At 54.4% G+C, this 15,265-nt stretch overlaps 1 protein-coding gene across 1 annotated transcript in view; it reads left to right on the top strand.

The window, feature by feature from the left end:
- LOC142906464 (ethanolamine kinase 1-like) overlaps positions 1-15,265 on the top strand; it is a 62,441-nt gene that overhangs the window by 11,103 nt on the left and 36,073 nt on the right. Inside the window, exon 2 of the mRNA XM_076054246.1 lies at positions 15,124-15,261. Within this exon, the coding sequence (XP_075910361.1) occupies positions 15,124-15,261 (138 nt within the window). The remainder of the gene's footprint in view (positions 1-15,123; positions 15,262-15,265) is intronic.

The following is a 15,265-nucleotide window of genomic DNA, read 5'->3' as shown; positions in this document are numbered from 1 at the left end:
AAGTAAGCGGGCGGCGCGTGTGATCGCCCGTTGCACGGTAATTGCGGCGGCGACATGTTCCGGGCCAACCCAACCAACCACCCCCCCCGCACTTTGTTGTGACCTGTGACGTTTCACAATGGGCATTGTTGTTACAACACCGCAGCCCCGCGATGGCACAGACGCGGGCATTGTTAACGGTGCGACGGGGTTTTTTTTTGTGGGCGCGCGCACGCGCACTGACGTCCGTGCAATTTTGGCCAGAAGTGTGCACGCGTGTGTGTGTGTGTGCGCGTGTGTGTGTGCGCTTGGTTTTTTTACACTTTACTTCCCCAGATTTTATTCTGACTTCCTGAACACGCACTCGGCGTAGTTTCCAGCGAGCGAAAATAATAAATAAATAAAAACTTTGGGCTTAATCCGATGGCTATTATTCGGTCGTGAGAAATTACCGGGACTCCTCTGCTTGTGAGCGAGTTAGTTCCCAGAGGTCTCTCCCACAAGTCTATTTTGTTCGCAAGTCGACCTTTTACTGCTGTCGATTCCAAACGTGTTGTACCACGTGTGTACAACTAAAACACTGGGAACGGCTTTAAAAGTTGTATAATCTCCTGCAGATGTAGATGCCACTGGTTCTTCATGTTCTGCAGATGTAATTGCCACTGGTTCTTTGTGTTCTGCAGATGTAGATGCCACTGGTTCTTCACGTTCTGCAGATGTAGATGCCACTGGTTCTTCACGTTCTGCAGATGTAGATGCCACTGGTTCTTCTTGTGTTCTGCAGATGTAGATGCCACTGGCTCTTTGTGTTTGCAGATGTAGATGCCACTGGTTCTCTTTGTGTTCTGTAGATGTAGATGCCACTGGTTCTTCGCGTTCTGCAGATGTAGATGCCACTGGTTCTTCTTGTGTTCTGCAGATGTAGAATGCCACTGGTTCTTCTTGTGTTCTGCAGATGTAGAATGCCACTGGTTCTTCATGTTCTGCAGAAGTAGATGCCTCTAGTTCTTTGTGTTCTGCAGATGTAGATGCCACTGGTTCTTCACGTTCTGCAGATGTAGATGCCACTGGTTCTTTGTGTTCTGCAGATGTAGATGCCACTGGTTCTTTGTGTTCTGCAGATGTAGATGCCACTTGTTCTCTTTGTGTTCTGCAGATGTAGATGCCACTTGTTCTCTTTGTGTTCTGCAGATGTAGATGCCACTGGTTCTCTTCGTGTTCTGCAGTTGTAGATGCCACCACCGCCATCTATTGCACGGCAGTTGAACTTGCGACTCTTGGTCCGAACGGGCAACTGGACCATATGGCCCAGGTTTGTTCGCATCTCTGAAAGTCCGCCAGTCGAATGCCCTTAAGTGGAGAGGAGTCCCTGAATTGTTCTTCTAAACGTAACGATGAGCCATTATCGCGACGATCGCGCGCCGCGTAACGATTTAAATTCATTCGGTTGCTTCGGTTGGCGGACGGGGTTGTCACGACACAGATGTTCGACCCCCCCCCCGGATCGTTACGTGGTCCACCACCACCACCACCCCCCCACGAGAGAGAGAGAGAGAAATCTGTCGAATCCTGTTATTGACGGAGATATCCCTACGTGCGTGGCGAGAGGGGTCTGTGGGGGGGGGGGATGGGCGCGGGTGAGTTCGCCGTCCGCGTGGTGAATCGAGTGTTATTTAAATGCTGCATTTCTCCTGTGAAAAAACGTCCACCTGTCCCAACTGTGTTTCCGGCGTCTGCTTGTTCGCGCGCGCGTGTGTGTATGTGTGTGGTTTTTTTGTTTTTGTCATCTTACAAACGTGTGAAAGGAAACGGCGATTTGTTTTAAATGCCAGAGGAGGTGGTGGCCATGTTTCCTGGTGCGTTATTTTTTTTTGTTTGCACCACCCCCGGAGTCTCCCGCACGCTCTCGCTAATACGTCTACTGTACCGCCTCAACGCCTCGCGGACTCCTTCCCTGCTCCCCCCCACCGTCCTCCTCCTCCGCTGGTCTCGTCATTCTCCTCCTCGGTTTTGATTGGCAAGCTGGCGAGGGCCGTACGCCGCCTCCAAATTTCTCCCTCCCCACGTAGAAAAAAAAAATATAATATATTATTTAAAAAATATATATGCGCATCTCATTGGGGCCCACGTGCCCTGAATATTCTCCGCCGGCAACGGTTCAATGCGAGCCCAACTCTGGGACTGGATTTCGGTGTTCGTAGTCTCGTCGGCAAAGAGGCGGGGGCTCCCTTGATCCAATTTGCTGGTGAACTCTGTCTGCCCCTTTTTTTAAACACGTAGGGCTTTCGCGACCAATACCATCTGTAATACAGGTTGTTTTTGGGGTCAGATGTCCTCACATCTGCGCCTTTTATTCAAGGAACGGAACGGAAGGATTTCTCCACATCTGGCTGCCGCCCGATTTTGAAGCCAGTTGCATTTACCGGCGATAAACGTCGTACTTGGACTGTAAATGTTGTGGCTTTGCTCTCCAACACACAAACCGGTGTGCTGTACAAGTAACGAATTGGCCACGTTCTGTTCACATGACAGACCTTACTAATCGGCTGTGTCGGATGGAGGTGGCTCTGACGACACATTTATATATTTACCCGATCTGACCCAAAAACGCGCGTTCTGGTCTCCTACCGGTGTTGTGGTTCGGGAGTTCAAAGCCACGGACATAGAGGGCTTCGGCAGAAGGAGCGCAGAGCACGCGCGAATGACCCCAATGCACGTGGCGCGTGTGTGTGTGTACACGCGGAGCAACCCCGCACGCGCGGTGTCTGTGAGCCACACGCGTGGCTGCTGTGTCTGCGAGCCACACGTGTGGCTGCGGTGTCTGCGAGCCACACGCGTGGCTGCGGTGTTTGCGAGCCACACACGTGGCTGCGGTGTCTGCGAGCCACACGTGTGGCTGCTGTGTCTGCGAGCCACGCGTGTGGCTGCTGTGTCTGTGAGCCACGCGTGTGGCTGCGGTGTCTGTGAGCCACACGCGTGGCTGCTGTGTCTGAGCCACACGCGTGGCTGCGGTGTCTGCGAGCCACACGTGTGGCTGCTGTGTCTGTGAGCCACGCGCGTGGCTGCTGTGTCTGTGAGCCACGCGTGTGGCTGCTGTGTCTGTGAGCCACACGCGTGGCTGCTGTGTCTGCGAGCCACACGCGTGGCTGCGGTGTCTGCGAGCCACACGCGTGGCTGCGGTGTCTGCGAGCCACACGCGTGGCTGCTGTGTCTGAGCCACACGCGTGGCTGCGGTGTCTGCGAGCCACACGCGTGGCTCCTCCCGCCGGCTGGGTAGGTATCCCCTTGCACTACGAGACCCCCGGACGCGGTGACTGTTATTGCACACGCACGTACGTTTAACTTCTTTCGCGCCGTACATGACAATCGGAGGCGCGCTATAATTACCCTACCGCAGAGACGTACCGTAAACTGAACCGCATGGATCTCTCCCTCTCTCTCTCCACCCCTCTCTCTCTCTCCACCTCTCTCTCTCTCTCCACCCCTCTCTCTCTCTCTCCACCTCTCTCTCTCTCCACCCCTCTCTCTCTCTCTCCACCTCTCTCTCTCTCCACCCCTCTCTCTCTCTCTCCACCTCTCTCTCTCTCCACCCCTCTCTCTCTCTCTCCACCTCTCTCTCTCTCTCCACCCCTCTCTCTCTCTCCACCTCTCTCTCTCTCCACCCCTCTCTCTCTCCACCTCTCTCTTACTCGGCCCGGCGGTTGACGCGCTCGCCAAAATTCGCCGCGGAAACATTTCTGCCTGCACCGCGTGTGTTGCCTGTGTGTGCGCGTGTTGTGTTTGTGTGTGTGCGTGTGTGTGTGTTTGTGTGTGTGTGTGCGTGTAAAAAGGTAAAGGAGGCCGGGCGTGGTGTTGGTCACCCACCCCCCCCCCTCTCGTGTGCCGAACAGACCCCACTCAGGTGCTGCTCCACGCTAATGGCGCTCTGCCGGTTAAGCTCCGGGGGAGGCTGCGAAGGCCGCGGCGTCGCACTTTTACTTGCGGAGCGTGCGTGTGTGTGCCTGTGCGTGTGTGTGTGTGTGCCTGCGTGTGTGTGTGCCTGTGTGCGTGTGTGTGTGTGTGCCTGCGTGTGTGTGTGTGTGTGCCTGCGTGTGCGTGTGCGTGTGCCTGCGTGTGTGCCTGCGTGCGTGTGTGTGTGCCTGCGTGTGTGTGTGTGTGCCTGCGTGCGTGTGTGTGTGCCTGTGTGTGCCTGCGTGTGCGTGCGTGTGCCTGCGCGTGCGTGTGTGTGCCTGCGTGTGTGTGTGTGTGCCTGCGTGCGTGTGTGTGTGCCTGCGTGTGTGTGTGTGTGCCTGCGTGTGTGTGTGTGTGCCTGCGTGTGCGTGCGTGTGCCTGCGTGCGTGTGTGTGTGCCTGCGTGTGCCTGCGTGTGCGTGTGTGTGTGCCTGCGTGTGTGTGTGTGCCTGCGTGTGCCTGCGTGTGTGTGTGTGCCTGCCTGTGTGCCTGTGTGTGCCTGCGTGTGTGTCTGCCTGTGTGCCTGTGTGTGCCTGCGTGTGTGTGTGTGCCTGCGTGTGTGTGTGCCTGCCTGTGTGCCTGTGTGTGCCTGCGTGTGTGTGTGTGCCTGCGTGTGCCTGCGTGCGTGTGTGCGTGTGTGTGCCTGTGTGCGTGCGTGGTGCGAGGAGTGCGTGCCTGCGTGTGTGTGCCTGCGTGTGTGTGTGCCTGCGTGCGTGTGCGTGCGTGGTGCGAGGAGTGTGCAGTGCTTGTGCAGGGCGTGCGTGCGTGCGTTGCGTGCGTCTGTGTGCATGCGCGGTTACTAGCGAGGGGGTGCGCGTGTGGTGTCTGCGTGTCGTATGTGCACGCCGTGTGCGATGCTTGTGAAAGCCGTGTGGTGTGCTTGCATTGTGTACGCCTGTACGTCGTGTGCGTGTGTGTGTGCGCGTGTGTACGTGTGTGAAGTTTCGTGTTTTATGCGCATCGCGAAGCTCGCCACTTCCCCGGGCTCCCCAAGTTTGAAATTGTCGGCACCCCCAAGCGAAGCTCCGCCGCCGTCTTAGCCCGTCCCCACCCCCCCCCCCACCCCCCCATGACCACGGCCAACTTTGCCCGATGGCCGTGCGTGTCGGGGCGGGGGGGAGGGAGTCCACAACATTTTTCAGCGGCTTAGCGAGCATAAAAAAATGAACACGCACAGGAGACGAGGGGGGGGGGGTGGTGGTGGTGGACACTGGCACCCCCCCCCCCCATCTCTTATTATAAATTCGATTACATGATTCCACCGGGTCGCTCGGAAGGTCCCTGCCGCTGTCCGCCGCCGTTTTAACGGAGTAGAATAATTTTCAGGTAATATCGCAGCGTCGGGATGTTTGGCCCAGTAAAAAATTGGTGTGCGCGGTGTGTGTGTGTGTGAGTGTTTCTAATCTGTGGGATAAAACCTGGCGGAGACCAATCGCAGAACAGGGGGAGAAAAATACAAATTCCACTCGCTCAAGCACACAACTGAACTCTACTCACTCTGTAGAACAGGAGTAGATTGTGCAAACTGCGCTCATTGTGTAGAACCGGGGGAGATCTCACAAACTGCACTCCCCCTGTACAACAGGAGGAGATCACACAAACTCCACACACTCTGTAGAACAGGGAGAGATCACACAAACTCCACTCACTCTGTAGTACAGGGGGAGATCACACAAACTCCACTCTGTAGTATTGGGGGAGATCACACAAACTCCACTCACTCTGTAGAACAAGGGGAGATCACACAAACTCCACTCACTCTGTAGAACAAGGGGAGATCACACAAACTCCACTCACTCTGTAGAACAAGGGGAGATCACACAAACTCCACTCACTCTGTAGAACAGGGGAAATCATACAAACTCCACTCACTCTGTAGAACAGGGGGGACCACACAAACTCCACTCACTCTGTAGAACAAGGGGGAGATCACACAAACTCCACTCACTCTGTAGAACAGGGGGGAGATCACACAAACTCCACTCACTCTGTAGAACAGGAGGAGAACACACAAACTCCACTCACTCTGTAGAACAAGGGGGAGAGCACACAAACTCCACTCACTCTGTAGAACAGGGGGGAGATCACACAAACTCCACTCACTCTGTAGAACAGGAGATCACACAAACTCCACTCACTCTGTAGAACAGGGGGGGGATCACACAAACTCCACTCCCCCTGTAGAACAGGGGTAGAACACACAAACTCCACTCTGTAGTATTGGGGGAGAACACACAAACTCCACTCACTCTGTAGAACAGGGGAAATCATACAAACTCCACTCACTCTGTAGAACAGGGGGGACCACACAAACTCCACTCACTCTGTAGAACAAGGGGGAGATCACACAAACTCCACTCACTCTGTAGAACAGGGGGGAGATCACACAAACTCCACTCACTCTGTAGAACAGGAGGAGAACACACAAACTCCACTCACTCTGTAGAACAGGGGGGAGATCACACAAACTCCACTCACTCTGTAGAACAGGAGATCACACAAACTCCACTCACTCTGTAGAACAGGGGGGGGATCACACAAACTCCACTCCCCCTGTAGAACAGGGGTAGAACACACAAACTCCACTCTGTAGTATTGGGGGAGAACACACAAACTCCACTCACTCTGTAGAACAGGGGGAGATCATACAAACTCCACTCACTCTGTAGAACAGGGGGAGATCACACAAACTCCACTCACTCTGTAGTACAGGGGGAGATCACACAAACTCCACTCTGTAGTATTGGGGGAGAACACACAAACTACACTCACTCTGTAGAACAGGAGATCACACAAACTCCACTCACTCTGTAGAACAGGGGGAGATCACACAAACTCCACTCACTCTGTAGAACAGGGGGAGATCACACAAACTCCACTCTCTCTGTAGAACAGGGGGAGATCATACAAACTCCACTCTCACTGTAGAACAGGGGGAGATCATACAAACTCCACTCACTCTGTAGAACAGCGGGAGAACACACAAACTCCACTCACTCTGTAGAACAGGGGGAGATCACACAAACTCCACTCACTCTGTAGAACAGGGGGAGATCATACAAACTCCACTCACTCTTTAGAACAGGGGGAGATCATACAAACTCCACTCACTCTGTAGAACAGGGGGAGATCACACAAACTTCACTCACTCACTCTGTAGAACAGGGGGGAGATCACACAAACTCCACTCACTCTGTAGAACAGGGGGAGATCACACAAACTCCACTCACTCTGTAGAACAGGGGGAGATCACACAAACTCCACTCACTCTGTAGAACAGGGGGGAGATCATACAAACTCCACTCACTCTGTAGAACAGGGGGGAGATCACACAAACTCCACTCACTCTGTAGAACAGGGGGAGATCATACAAACTCCACTCACTCTGTAGAACAGGGGGAGATCACACAAACTCCACTCACTCTGTAGAACAGGGGGGAGATCACACAAACTCCACTCACTCTGTAGAACAGGAGGAGAACACACAAACTCCACTCACTCTGTAGAACAAGGGGGAGAGCACACAAACTCCACTCACTCTGTAGAACAGGGGGGAGATCACACAAACTCCACTCACTCTGTAGAACAGGAGATCACACAAACTCCACTCACTCTGTAGAACAGGGGGGGGATCACACAAACTCCACTCCCCCTGTAGAACAGGGGTAGAACACACAAACTCCACTCTGTAGTATTGGGGGAGAACACACAAACTCCACTCACTCTGTAGAACAGGGGGAGATCATACAAACTCCACTCACTCTGTAGAACAGGGGGAGATCACACAAACTCCACTCACTCTGTAGTACAGGGGGAGATCACACAAACTCCACTCTGTAGTATTGGGGGAGAACACACAAACTACACTCACTCTGTAGAACAGGAGATCACACAAACTCCACTCACTCTGTAGAACAGGGGGAGATCACACAAACTCCACTCACTCTGTAGAACAGGGGGAGATCACACAAACTCCACTCTCTCTGTAGAACAGGGGGAGATCATACAAACTCCACTCTCACTGTAGAACAGGGGGAGATCATACAAACTCCACTCACTCTGTAGAACAGGGGGGAGATCACACAAACTCCACTCACTCTGTAGAACAGGGGGAGATCACACAAACTCCACTCACTCTGTAGAACAGGGGGAGATCATACAAACTCCACTCACTCTGTAGAACAGAGGGAGATCATACAAACTCCACTCACTCTGTAGAACAGGGGGAGATCATACAAACTCCACTCACTCTGTAGAACAGCGGGAGAACACACAAACTCCACTCACTCTGTAGAACAGGGGGAGATCACACAAACTCCACTCACTCTGTAGAACAGGGGGAGATCATACAAACTCCACTCACTCTTTAGAACAGGGGGAGATCATACAAACTCCACTCACTCTGTAGAACAGGGGGAGATCACACAAACTTCACTCACTCACTCTGTAGAACAGGGGGGAGATCACACAAACTCCACTCACTCACTCTGTAGAACAGGGGGAGATCACACAAACTCCACTCACTCTGTAGAACAGGGGGAGATCACACAAACTCCACTCACTCTGTAGAACAGGGGGAGATCACACAAACTCCACTCACTCTGTAGAACAGGGGGGAGATCATACAAACTCCACTCACTCTGTAGAACAGGGGGGAGATCACACAAACTCCACTCACTCTGTAGAACAGGGGGAGATCATACAAACTCCACTCACTCTGTAGAACAGGGGGAGATCACACAAACTCCACTCACTCTGTAGAACAGGGGGAGATCACACAAACTCCACTCACTCTGTAGAACAGGGGGAGATCATACAAACTCCACTCACTCTGTAGAACAGGGGGAGATCATACAAACTCCACTCACTCGGTAGAACAGGGGGAGATCCCACAAACTCCACTCACTCTGTAGAACAGGGGGAGATCATACAAACTCCACTCACTCTGTAGAACAGGGGGAGATCATACAAACTCCACTCACTCTTTAGAACAGGGGGAGATCATACAAACTCCACTCACTCTGTAGAACAGGGGGAGATCACACAAACTTCACTCACTCACTCTGTAGAACAGGGGGGAGATCACACAAACTCCACTCACTCACTCTGTAGAACAGGGGGAGATCACACAAACTCCACTCACTCTGTAGAACAGGGGGAGATCACACAAACTCCACTCACTCTGTAGAACAGGGGGAGATCACACAAACTCCACTCACTCTGTAGAACAGGGGGGAGATCATACAAACTCCACTCACTCTGTAGAACAGGGGGGAGATCACACAAACTCCACTCACTCTGTAGAACAGGGGGAGATCATACAAACTCCACTCACTCTGTAGAACAGGGGGAGATCACACAAACTCCACTCACTGTAGAACAGGGGGAGATCACACAAACTCCACTCACTCTGTAGAACAGGGGGAGATCATACAAACTCCACTCACTCTGTAGAACAGGGGGAGATCATACAAACTCCACTCACTCGGTAGAACAGGGGGAGATCCCACAAACTCCACTCACTCTGTAGAACAGGGGGAGATCATACAAACTCCACTCACTCTGTAGAACAGGGGGGGGAGATCACACAAACTCCACTCACTCTGTAGAACAGGGGGAGATCACACAAACTCCACTCTGTAGTATTGGGGGAGAACACAAACTCCACTCACTCTGTAGAACAGGAGATCACACACTCCACTCTCTCTGTAGAACAGGGGGAGATCACACAAACTCCACTCTGTAGTATTGGGGGAGATCACACAAACTCCACTCACTCTGTAGAACAGGGGAGAGATCATACAAACTCCACTCTGTAGTATTGGGGGGGATCACACAAACTCCACTCCCCAGAACTAAGCGTTACAAAAGTGCCCGAGGATCGATAATGAAACCCAGGGCCCTGCTTGCTGCGAAGCCGCCACGTCGCCGCCACCACCGCCGTGCCGCCACTCCGCTGCCCATGTCGTCGATTCACGACCACCGAGAGGCGTTGGCTGCCCTTCTCGTCTTTCCATCACCACGTTTACGGCTCCGGCAAGGTGGGGGGGTTGGAGCGGAGGGGGGAGGAGGGGCCGCCGGTGCTGTGACGTCACCGTGGCCGAACATGCACGTGTCGCGTTTTCAGCAAGCTGTCCCTCTCCCTCCGCCACCTCTGTTCCGGATCGGCCTTTCCGCACTGCGATCCATCTTCATCTCACCCACAGCCCTCCCTGGAGGTTACCAAGTGGCCACGTGACAATGGGGGGGGAGTGAATTCCCCCCCACCCCCACACACCTCCCTGGAGGTTACCAAGTGGCCACGTGACGATGGGGGGGAGGGAATTCCCCCCCCTCCCCACCCCTCCCTGGAGGTTACCAAGTGGCCACGTGACGATGGGGGGAGGGAATTCCCTTTTTTCCCCACCCCTCCCTGGACGTTACCAAGTGGCCACGTGACGATGGGGAGGAGGGAATTCCCCCCCCCTCCCCACCCCTCCCTGGAGGTTACCAAGTGGCCACGTGACGATGGGGGGAGGGAATTCCCCCCCCCCAAACACCTCCCTGGAGGTTACCAAGTGACCACGTGACGATGGGGGGAGGGAATTCCCCCCTCCCCCACACCTCCCTGGACGTTACCAAGTGGCCACGTGACGATGGGGAGGAGGGAATTCCCCCCCCCCCACACCTCCCTGGAGGTTACCAAGTGGCCACGTGACGATGGGGGGAGGGAATTCCCCCCCCCCCCCAAACACCTCCCTGGAGGTTACCAAGTGGCCACGTGACGATGGGGGGGAGGGAATTCCCCCCCCCCCACACCTCCCTGGAGGTTACCAAGTGGCCACGTGACGAGGGGTGGGGAGTGAATTCCCCCCCTCCCCACCCCTCCCTGGACGTTACCAAGTGGCCACGTGACGATGGGGGGGAGGGAATTCCTCCCCACCCCTCCCTGGAGGTTACCAAGTGGCCACGTGACGATGGGGGGGAGGGAATTCCCCCCCCCCCCAAACACCTCCCTGGAGGTTACCAAGTGGCCACGTGACGATGGGGGGGGAGGGAATTCCCCCCCCCCACCTCCCTGGAGGTTACCAAGTGGCCACGTGACGATGGGGGGAGGGAATTCCCCCCCCCCAAACACCTCCCTGGAGGTTACCAAGTGGCCACGTGACGATGGGGGGGGGAGGGAATTCCCCCCCCCTCCCCACACCTCCCTGGAGGTTACCAAGTGACCACGTGACGATGGGGGGGGGGGAGGGAATTCCCTCCCCTCCCCACCGTTCTCCTCATGGCCGCCGCCAACACACCGGTGTCGATTATCCGAGCCGGTTCAGGGGGTCCTCCTCTGGATCATCTCGGGCCTCAAATAAATAAGTTTACCCTCCTTTTGAGGCCTCGAGGATGATTGGCGCATGGCTTGGGAACTGGGCTTTTGATCGCGGATACTAACCTCGGTCTGCCATTGCTATCCGTTGAATCTGGAACTATCGCTTGGGTAGACTGAAGGCGGCAGGGTGTGGTGCTGGTCACCCTCCCATCCCCCCTCCCCCCCCTCCCCATCGTGTGCTTAGCCGGCCTTCGTTTTCTACTGAACATCTGTGCAAAAAGACCTTCATAGCTCATCGGATTCCTGCAGGATAAATACATATTCTGATTCGGATAGGTTAGTAGTGTTACTCTCAAAGCAGCACTCGCCCCCAACAGTCCTTTAAGGCTGTACCGGGGGGGGGGGGGGGATCTTTGTCTTTTGGTTAATGGCGGAGTGCGATGTGGATACGTAAATCGATAAAACTGCGCAGCGCCATAGGCTTGTCCGTGGGCCCTAGCTTTGGCTCGCGTCTGCTCGACCGCCCCGGCTCGGGAAGTACAGAGCTAGAAGGCGGCACGCCGACATGTCCCCTGGGCTCCCGGCGCGTGGCGCGTTCGACACACACGCGCGTCCCCCACGCAAGTCGCCTCACCAACAAATTGAACCACGACGCCTCCGCTGACATCGTCAAGGAGTATTTAAAGCCTCCGTCGGGCAAACTCCGGCCACCCTGGCGGCGGCTCCGGCGGCTTTTGGCTAACCGGCGAGCAAAGGACGGCAACCGGAGCGGCTGATTGGAAAGGATATCTCCCTAAATTATTGGAGAAGGGTGACGAGTGAAGCAGGTTCCCAGGGAACCGTCCGTCCCCCTCTGCAGATCCTCCTCCCCCTGCGTGCATCAGCTGTGCAGTGTCTCGCTCGTGTGTGCCCGGTGAGCAATGTACAGTGAGGGGGGTGGAAAAAAAAGTATTTGATCCCCTGCTGATTTTGTACGTTTGCCGACTGACAAAGAAATGATCAGTCTATAATTTTAATGGTAGGTTTATTTGAACGGTGAGAGACAGAATAACAACAACACAATCCAGAAAAACGCATGACAAAAATGTTTTAAATTGATTTGCATTTTAATGAGGGAAATAAGTCTTTGACCCCCCTCTCAATCAGAAAGATTTCTGGCTCCCAGGTGTCTTTTATACAGGTAACGAGCTGATATTAGGAGCACACTCTTAAAGGGAGTGCTCCTAATCTCAGCTTGTTATCTGTATAAAAGACACCTGTCCACAGAATCAATCAAACAGATTCCAAACTCTCCACCATGGCCAAGACCAACGAGCTCTCCAAGGATGTCAGAGACAAGATTGTAGACCTACACAAGGCTGGAATGAGCTACAAAACCATTGCCAAGCAGCTTGGTGAGGAGGTGACAACAGTTGGTGTGATTATTCGCAAATGGAAGAAACACAAAAGAACTGTCAATCTCCCTCGGCCTGGGGCCCCATGCAAGATCTCACCTCGTGGAGTTGCAATGATCATGACAACGGTGAGGAATCAGCCCAGAACTACACGGGATGATCTTGTCAATGATCTCAAGGCAGCTGGGACCATAGTCGCCAAGAAAACAATTGGTAACACACTACGCCGTGAAGGACTGGAATCCTGCAGCGCCCGCAAGGTCCCCCTGCTCAAGAAAGCACATGCATGCCCGTCTGAAGTTTGCCAGTGAACATCTGAATGATTCAGAGGACAATTGGGTGAAAGTGTTGTGGTCAGATGAGACCAAAATTGAGCTCTTTGGCATCAACTCAACTTGTTTGGAGAAGGAGGAATGCTGCCTATGACCCCAAGAACACCATCCCCACCGTCAAACATGGAGGTGGAAACATTATGCTTTGGGGGTGTTTTTCTGCTAAGGGGACAGGACAACTTCACCGCATCAAAGGGACGATGGACGGGGCCATGTACCGTCAAATCTTGGGTGAGAACCTCCTTCCCGCAGCCAGGGCATTGAAAATGGGTCGTGGATGGGTATTCCAGCATGACAATGACCCAAAACACATGGCCAAGGCAACAAAGGAGTGGCTCAAGAAGAAGCATATTAAGGTCCTTGAGTGACCTAGCCAATCTCCAGACCTTAATCCCATAGAAAATCTGTGGAGGGAGCTGAAGGCTCGAGTTGCCAAACGTCAGCCTCGAAAACTTAATGACTTGGAGAAGATCTGCAAAGAGGAGTGGGATAAAATCCCTCCTGAGATGCGTGCAAACCTGGTGGCCAACTACAAGAAACGTCTGACCTCTGATTGCCAACAAGGGTTTTTCCACCAAGTACTAAGTCATGTTTTGCAGATGGGTCAAATACTTATTTCCCTCATTAAAATGCACATCAATTTATACCATTTTTGCCATGCGTTTTTCAGGATTTTTTTGTTATTCTGTCTCTCACTGTTCAAATAAACCTACCATTAAAATTATAGACTGATCATTTCTTTGTCAGTGGGCAAACGTACAAAATCAGCAGGGGATCAAATACTTTTTTCCCTCACTGTATATATCAGTGTGGCCGGTGTGCTGCGTTTTCATGTGCACTGTTGGTGTGTGCGGTGTGTCGGTATGCTGTGTGTGTGCGTGCGGGGTGTGTGTGGTGTGGTGTGGTGTGTGTGTGGTGTGGTGTGTGTGTGTGTGTGGTGTGTGTGTGTGTGTGGTGTGTCGGTATGCTGTGTGTGTGCGGGGTCTGTGTGGTGTGTGTGTGGTGTGTCGGTATGCTCTGTGTACTTGTGCGTGCGGTGTGTCTGTACGCTGTGTGAGCACGTGCGGGTGGTGTGTTTGTTTGTGTGTGTGCGCGCGTGCGGTGTGTCTGTACGCTGTGTGAGTGCGTGTGGTGTGTGTGTGCGCGTGCGTGCGGTGTGTCTGTATGCTTGGGTGTGTGGTGTGTGTGTGGTGTGTCGGTATGCTGTGTGTACGTGCGGGGTGTGTGCGGTGTGTCTGTATGCTGTGTGAGTGCGTGCGGGTGGTGTGTGTGCGGTGTGTCTGTATGCTTGGGTGTGTGCGCGGTGTGCGCGGTGTCCGTGTGCCCGGTGCTCCTTCCGAAAGCACGCATCTACAGCATCCAGCACGACCTCTCCCTCGCATCTCACACCCCCCTCCCCCCTCCCCGTTCCCCTCTGCGCAGTGGTTCCACGTCCCCCAACGCTTCGACGCGGTTTACGCTAATCTGAATGGGGGGGGGGTGCGAGGGCGGGCAAATCGTCGTCCTCCTGGGTGCAAGGCATGAATATAAATAAACGACATGGGCGCTCGCTCCAGTGCGGGCACGTGTTCAAAATGAGACACCGCCCCCCTCCCCCACCGGGTATATTACTGTGGGTCGTGCTAACCTGTAACATCCTACGCTTCGCTGTTGTTACTGGACGTTCTTTAGGGGGGAGGGGGGCGGGGAGTAGGGGGGGGGGGCACCCCCTCTAATTGGGTATTGCACGCCCGCGTAGCAAACATCAACGATGGTACCCGGTGGGTGGGGGTAGGGGTGGGGGCTAACCCCGACCGCTTGCTTCAGGCTCGGGGTTCCGGACACCCCCCCCCCCCCTCCTTGGCCACGCGACAGCCTCACGCCTCGAACGCCCAAATCATTCCGTTTGAATTTCTTGTCGGGCGGGAACAAACAAAAATAAAAGCCTGCCTTGTGCAATTTCACGCACGCTTCAAACGCGGGAGCTTCTCACCCCCCCCCCCACCTCCCGCTGCACGGCCGCTTGTGGGGGGCTGCTCTGGGGGGGGGGGGGTGGAGGGTGGAGGGGGTGGAACTCTTCCGCCGGCGAAGATGGAAGGGGGCGGAGCAGCGGTGGCTGACGCGGGGTGTCGTGGCTGACGCGGAGTGGCGTGTGTGCGTGTGTGTGCGTGCGTGCGTGCCTGCAGCTGTTCACGGACGGCATCACGAACAAGCTGGTGGGCTGCTCACGAGGGGACAGCAGGGAGGACGTCGTGCTCATCCGAGTGTACGGCAACATGACGGAGCTGTTTGTCGACAGGGACAACGAGCTGAAGAGCTTCCAAGTGA

The sequence above is a fragment of the Petromyzon marinus genome, chromosome 65 (genome assembly GCF_048934315.1).
Source record: "Petromyzon marinus isolate PM22_M1 ecotype Great Lakes invasive population chromosome 65, UKy_Petmar_22M1.pri1.0, whole genome shotgun sequence".
NCBI classification, from domain to species: domain Eukaryota; kingdom Metazoa; phylum Chordata; class Hyperoartia; order Petromyzontiformes; family Petromyzontidae; genus Petromyzon; species Petromyzon marinus.
Note: the sequence above shows the minus strand (reverse complement) of the source record. Positions and strands in the feature narration are given on the sequence as shown.